The 7340-nt window shown below is 38.8% G+C and overlaps 1 protein-coding gene across 1 annotated transcript; it reads left to right on the top strand.

Moving 5' to 3' along the window:
- Nucleotides 1-2304: 2304 nt before the first annotated feature.
- On the top strand, nucleotides 2305-3219 carry LOC148215526 (olfactory receptor 14C36-like). Its single transcript, XM_088143050.1, has one exon. It carries the CDS (start codon nucleotides 2305-2307, stop codon nucleotides 3217-3219), a length of 915 nt encoding a protein of 304 aa, XP_087999176.1.
- Nucleotides 3220-7340: the final 4121 nt, after the last annotated feature.

Raw genomic sequence — 7340 nt, 5'->3', positions numbered from 1 at the left:
CAACAGGAATTGTTATATTTCGTAACAAGGGACTACTTGCTCCAGACATTATGGAATAAAGGTTAGGGCTTTAGAGTTAGCCTGCAACTCCATGATTCTTCTGTAAGTTTGTTTTTTGTTTACTTATGTCCTACTGATATCAGTGGGAGAATATGCATATATTTAATCCTCTCACAAATACTCTCTGACAAAATATTCAGTTAGCTCCCAAATAAAAAATGGTATATTTGGGAAAATGGACATCCAAATATGAAGAATCACTAGAGGTAGAATTCAAGCATAGATAAATTTCTATTTAAAGAGATGTAAATGAGAGGGAGATGATGGCAGCATACACAACTTAATGATCTTTTAAAATGTTTAGTATGTTGGGCAATCAAAGGAAGTGAGTGTAGTGCGACTAGAGGAGGGGGAAAATTCCTCTACCTATCTGTTTTGCTGAGATTTGTTTGTTCGTTATTTTCTTCTTCCAAATATTTCTTTTTTCACTCTTCATTTGTTCATTCAAGTCTGTGACATTTTCACTGGAAATCATCCCCCTTCTTTTCTTACTCTCAAAACACTTACTGTTTTGTATTGGAAGGTAGAGTGCTATGTATACCTTTGAGTTTGCAATGATATGTAGGAAAGACCTTGGGAGATGGGGCAAAGAGATGCTGCCTCGGGAATGTTCAGATAAGAGACACCATAGCCCAGAACAGCATAGTGGATTAAGCAAGAGGCTCAGAAGGGACCCTCCCTAAATTCTCAGGTTGTAAAGGTGAAGGCGGGAGAATTGTACTTTCAGATTTGCAAGATTCTGTTAATGCAACATACAATAAAGTAGAATTAGTTTATCTGGTCAGGTTTCCTATCTCATCTACCTGGTAAGGCTGACAGAGCTCTTGGAAAAAAAGATGGGACATAATACACCAAAAGGGTTTTTAATCTAATTGGTCTTCCTGATTTTTCTGGAAAACCTGTGCAGATTTTGTTATAACAAGACCCATGCCTTGTCTCACCTCCCATGGATGTCACTAGAACCAAGTTCAGATACTTAAGAGAAAAGAACTGATCAGCTATTAGTATTCAGATGTTTGTATTCCTACAACTTCTCTATATTTTTCTTTTTAAAAACTTTCTTAAGAGACATGAATGTGTTATACAATCTATTCTGTGATGCATGAATACAGCCTCAGACCATGTTTCCTTAAAGGTATAATCCATAATGTTTTTAGGATACAAGAATTACCATTCATGCATACACTTGTAAGGAAACATGGTCTTAGATTACAAACACACATCACAAAATAGGTATGATACAGTCAGCCCTTAAGCTGGTTAACTTTACTATCTGCAGTATCTTTTTAATAATCTTGACTAAAGTTGACTAAAGTTAATCTAGCCATAATTCTGACTAAAGTTAATGCCTCTTATATTTAATATAGGACCAAAGAGGAACCACTGATCATTGTTAAAGAGCTTCAGGATATCACAGTAAAATTTTACAGTGAAAAAGCAAGAAATATGCTGAAGTTAAGGTTTCAGATAAGTAAAATTTTATTTGACCAATATCTGATTTCCTTTACTTCCTTTTTACAAGCAACTGCTTGCACCCATAATCCAGTTTAGGAGAGGCAATGTGTAAATTATCGACATATCATTGAATTTTGATATTATATAAAAAAAGTACAGTGAAATGCTACCCAATACTGGCCACATCCATTCCCCCCCCCCCATTTTCATAAACCTTGGCATCATTTTTTAAAGGTTCAAAAATAAGAAAGTTAATTATTTATATATTTAAACGTGTCGACATTTGAAGCACTATGAGGACTTTGAGGACTAAGCGGGCAAATTGGCAATAGGATGCCTATTCTCATTATAGCTAACACCCAAACCACAACTCATTACTGAAAAGTCTACAATATTTTATATGTTATTTGTGTCTCCTTCTACCCTGAAAAAAAACAACAACCACCACCTTTGATAGGCATTCAGTGGCAGGATTTTTTCTTCTGAACCTTGCAAAGCTGTGGGAATTACAGATTCAAAAAAATGCTGGGATACTGGTAGCAACTATGAGAAAGGTAGATATTGTTTAATCATACAGTTCTCTGCACACTTGAATAAACTTGTTGAAAACATTCTTTAATAAGCAACCTCCAACACACAGTGTATAAGTTTTTCATGTCCCACCTCCATCACCAAGTGTTCTTATTTAAATAAAAGTGTTAAATATGTTATAAGAGGCTATGATGTTAATATTTATCTTTCTGTTTACTTGCAGCTGGGACATTCCATTTTAATAATTAATTTTAAGAAATGGAGAATCAATCTTCTGTCTCTGAATTTCTGCTCCTTGAATTTTCAGCAATCCGAGAACTGCAACTCACACACTTCTGTTTATTTCTAGTTTTATACTTAGTGACCCTAACAGGGAATCTCCTCATCATCTCTGCAGTGGTTTTTGATTGCCACCTGCACACACCCATGTACTTCTTTCTCAGCAATTTGGCCATCCAAGACATTGCTTCTGTCTCAGTTCTTCTCCCAAAATTCATGATTAACTATCTGTTGAATAGCAGACATATTTCTTACGGTGGATGTGTGGCTCAAGTCCTTTTCTTTATCTCTTTTGTAGGATGTGATGTTGCCATTCTCACAGTCATGGCCTATGATCGCTATGTTGCCATTTGCAATCCTTTGCAATATGAACTGATAATGAATAGGAGAACTTGCATGCAAATGGTTGGAAGTGCTTGGATTGCTGGTTTCCTCTATGGAGGGTTACACACTGGTGGGACTTTTGCAACTCCTTTCTGCTCCAATGTTGTCAATCAGTTCTTCTGTGAAATCCCACAGTTACTTAAGCTTGCCTGCTCTGATTTATTCCTAGCTGAAATTGGAGCTCTAATTTTTAGTGTTCCAGTTCTGCTTGGCATCTTTACCTTCATTATGGTTACCTATGTGCGTGTCTTCTCTGCTGTCCTGAGAATCCCTTCTGTTCAAGGGAGGAAAAAGGCATTGTCCACTTGCCTCCCTCATGTCACTGTTTTGTCTCTATTTTTCATTATTGTAAGTTTTGCCTATCTCAGGTCCCCACCTCAGAAACCTTCGCACCTGGATTTGGCAATTACTGTAATGTACTCCATTATTCCACCCATGGTAAATCCATTGATCTATAGCATGAGAAATCAAGAAATTAAAAATGGTTTGTCAAAGCTGTTAAGTTTCTGAGGTTGTTCTAATCATATTTTATTCATTTATATTATGGAAAGGTAACAGGTATAGCTATGACTCTGTGTAGCAATGATAGTTTTAGGAAATCAATGTGAAATGTTAATTTCAGCAATAACTGCCACATATATGTAGAAAAACCATGCATAAAACCCAATGAAGATGTTCATAAAATCTTACTAATTTACAGGGGTGGGGATGCATGATGGAAACACACAGTTCTCTGTTTAAGAAATCCTTGACTGAAACTATTATATATGCATTTCAATAAATACATAAATAAATATTTTTTAAAGTTTAAACCCTCAGTCAGTTTCTTGCGTAGATCCAGTGAAACACTATTTTCTAAGCAATTCTCTTGGCCTGTCTGTTGTAAATCCATTTTCAATACCATCTCTATCTTGTTAGATAAAATTTGTTCTACATCTATCATTTCTTCAATAACATCTTTTGGACATAGTCTATCCATAGAAGGAGACATCATTACTGACACTGTTGATATTGTGGCTACTATTTTCTGATTCCTTTCTTCAAAAGTCTCCTTCAGTATGTTTATTGTTATAAGGTTTTGCAACATTTTCAGGCTTGTAAATCTTTAGTTAAAAACTTTAATCTCTCTCTTTTTCTTTTTTTCTTGCACTTTTTATTCTTTCTATTCTCTTTTCTTTTTTCAAGTTTAGTTTGTATTAAATTGTACTATTATAATAAAATTTCTTAATAAAATTATACATATATATTTGTTGTTGTTTAGTCATTAAGTCGTGTCCGACTCTTCGTGACCCCATGAACCATATTGCGCCAGGCCTTCCTGTCCTTCACTGCCTCCCTGAGTTTGCTCAGTTTCATGCTCATTGCTTCAGTGATGCTATCTAACCATCTCATCCTCTGCCGTCCTCTTCTCCTTTTGCCTTCAATCTTTCCCAGCATCAGGGTCTTCTCCAAAGAGATCTCTCTTCGCATTAGGTGACCAAAATATCTGAGCTTGAGCTTCATTATTGATCCTTCCAATGAGCAATCAGGGTTGATTTCCTTTAAGATTGACTGGTTTGACCTCCTAGCAGTCCAGGGGACTCTCAAGAGTCTTCTCCAGCACCACAGTTCAAAGGCATCAATTCTTCGGCGCTCGGCCTTTTTATGGTCCAGCTCTCACAGCCATACATTACTACTGGAAAAACCATAGCTTTGACTATGCGGATCTTTGTCGGCAAGGTGACGTCTCTGCTTTTTAATATGCTATCTAGGCTTGCCATAGCTTTCCTCCCAAAGAGCAAGCGTCTTTTAATTTCATGGCTGCAGTCTCCATCTGCGGTGATCTTGGAGCCCAAATAAATGAAGTCTGTTACTGCTTCCATTTCTACCCCTTCTATTTGCCAGGAATTGATGGGTCCAGATGCCATGATCTTAGTTTTTTTAATGTTGAGTTTCAAGCCAGCTTTTGCACTCTCCTCTTTCACCCTCATCAAGAGGCTCTTTAGTTCTTCTTCACTTTCTGCCATTAGGGTGGTATCGTCCGCATATCTGAGGTTGTTGATGATTCTCCCTGCAATCTTAATTCCGGCTTGTGATTCTTCCAGCCTGGCATTTCTCATGATGTACTCTGCATATAGGTTAAATAAGCAGGGTGACAGTATACAGCCTTGTCGTACACCTTTCCCTATTTTGAACCAATCGGTTGTTCCATGACCGGTTCTAACTGTTGCTTCTTGGCCCGCATACAGATTTCTCAGGAGACAGGTAAGGTGGTCTGGTATTCCCATCTCTTTAAGAATTTGCCACAGTTTGTTGTGATCCACACAATCAAAGGCTTTTGCATAGTCAATGAAGCAGAAGTAGATATTTTTCTGGAACTCTCGTGCTTTCTCCATGATCCAGCGAATGTTGGCGATTTGATCTCCAGTTCCTCTGCCTCTTCGAAACCCAGCTTGTACATCCGGTAGTTCTCGGTTCATGTATTGCTGAAGCCTAGCTTGTAGGATTTTGAGCATAACCTTGCTAGCATGTGAAATGAGTGCAATTGTGCGATAGTTTGAGCATTCTTTGGCGTTGCCCTTCTTTGGAATTGGAACGTAAACTGACCTTTTCCAATCCCGTGGCCACTGTTGCGTTTTCCAAACTTGCTGGCATATTGAGTGCAGCACTTTAACACCATCATCTTTTAGTATTTTAAATAACTCAGCTGGAATACTGTCATCTCCACTAGCTTTGTTGTTAGCAATGCTTCCTAAGGCCCACTTGACTTCACTCTCTAGGATGTCTGGCTCAAGGTCAGTGATCACACCAGCGTGGACATCAGGGACATTAAGATCTTTCTTGTATAGTTCTTCTGTGTATTCTTGCCACCTCTTCTTAATCTCTTCTGCTTCTGTTAGGTCCCTGCCTTTTTGTCCTTTATCATGCACATCTTTGCACTAAAGGTTCCTTTCATATCTCCAATTTTCTTGTAGAGATCTCTAGTCTTCCCCATTCTATTGTTTTCCTCAATTTCTTTGCATTGTTCATTTAAGAAGGCCTTCTTATCTCTCCTGGCTATTCTCTGGAAATCTGCATTCAGTTGCTTATATCTTTCCCTTTCACCCTTGCTTTTCGCATTCCTTCTTTCCACAGCTATTTGTAAAGCCTCATCAGACAGCCATTTTGCTTTCTTGCATTTCTTTTTCTTTGGGATGGTTTTAGTTGCTGCCTCCTGTACAATGTTACGGACCTCCGTCCATAGTTCTTCAGGCACTCTGTCTACCAAATCTAATCCTCTAAATCTATTCATCACCTTCACTGTGTACTCACAAGGAATATGATCTAAGTCATACCTGAGTGGTCTAGTGGTTTTCCCTACATTCTTCAATTTAAGCCTAAATTTTGCAGTAAGAAGCTCATGATCTGAGCCACAGTCAGCTCCTGGTCTTGTTTTTGCTGTCTGTATAGAGCTTCTCCATCTTTGGCTGCAAAGTATATAATCAATCTGGTTTCGGTACTGACCATCTGGTGATGTCCATGTGTAGAGTCGTCTCTTGTGTTGTTGGAAAAGAGTGTTTGCTATGACTAGCTTGTTCTCTTGACAGAACTCTATTAGCCTTTGCCCTGCTTCATTTTGTACTCCAAGGCCAAATTTGCCTGTTATTCCGATTACTCCTTGACTTCCTACTTTAGCATTCCAATCCCCTATGATGAAAAGGACATCTTTTTGGTGCTAGTTCTAGAAGGTGTTGTAGGTCTTCATAGAAGCGGTCAACGTCAGCTTCTTCAGCATCAGTGGTTGGGGCATAGACTTGGATGACTGTGATATTGAATGGTTTGCCTTGGATACACACTGAGATCATTCTGTCGTTTTTGAGGTTGTACCCCATTACTGCCTTTCCCACTCTCTTATTCACTATGAGTGCAACTCCATTTCTTCTAAGGGTTTCTTGCCCACAGTAGTAGATATAATGGTCACCCGAATTAAATTCACCCATTCCCGTCCATTTCAGTTCGCTGATTCCCAAGATGTCGACGTTCAATCTTGTCATCTCATGTTTGACCACATCCAGCTTGCCTTGGTTCATAGATCTTACATTCCAGGTACCTATACAATATTGTTCTTTACAGCATCGGACCTTCTTTTCGCTTCCAGATACATCCACAGCTGAACGTCCTTTCGGCTTTGGCCCAGCCGCTTCACTCTTTCTGGAGCTACTTGGAAATGCCCTCCGCTCTTCCCCAGTAGCATATTGGACACCTTCCGACCTGAGGGGCTCATCTTCCGGCGTCATATCTTTTAGCCTTTTAACATTGTCCATGGGGTTTTCTTGGCAAGGATACTGGAGTGGGTTGCCATTTCCTTCTCCAGTGGACCACATTTTGTCAGAACTCTCTGTCATGACCTGTCCGTCTTGGGTGGCCCTGCACGGTATAGCTCATGGCTTCACTGAGTTACGCAAGCCCCTTCGCCACGACAAGGCAGTGATCCATGAAGGGGATACATATATATATATATATATATATATATATATATATACACACACACACACACACATACATATATGTTTCTATGTGTGTGTGTGTGTGTGTGTGTGTATAATCAGTATCTCTTCATATTTTTCCCTAAAAAGATGGAGGTTTTTCAGAGAGGAAATAACTCAATGTCC

The sequence above is a fragment of the Python bivittatus genome, unplaced genomic scaffold (assembly GCF_059951505.1).
Source record: "Python bivittatus isolate LINGU-HERP-01145 unplaced genomic scaffold, Pbiv_v1 ctg000470_np1212, whole genome shotgun sequence".
NCBI classification, from domain to species: Eukaryota; Metazoa; Chordata; class Lepidosauria; order Squamata; family Pythonidae; genus Python; species Python bivittatus.
The sequence above is the reverse complement of the archived record's forward strand: the minus strand, read 5'-3'. Positions and strand labels throughout refer to the sequence as shown.

Bases quoted from the DNA above. Each gene is read 5' to 3' on its own strand.
- LOC148215526 (XM_088143050.1), top strand. From the start codon at position 2,305: ATGGAGAATCAATCTTCTGTCTCTGAATTTCTGCTCCTTGAATTTTCA.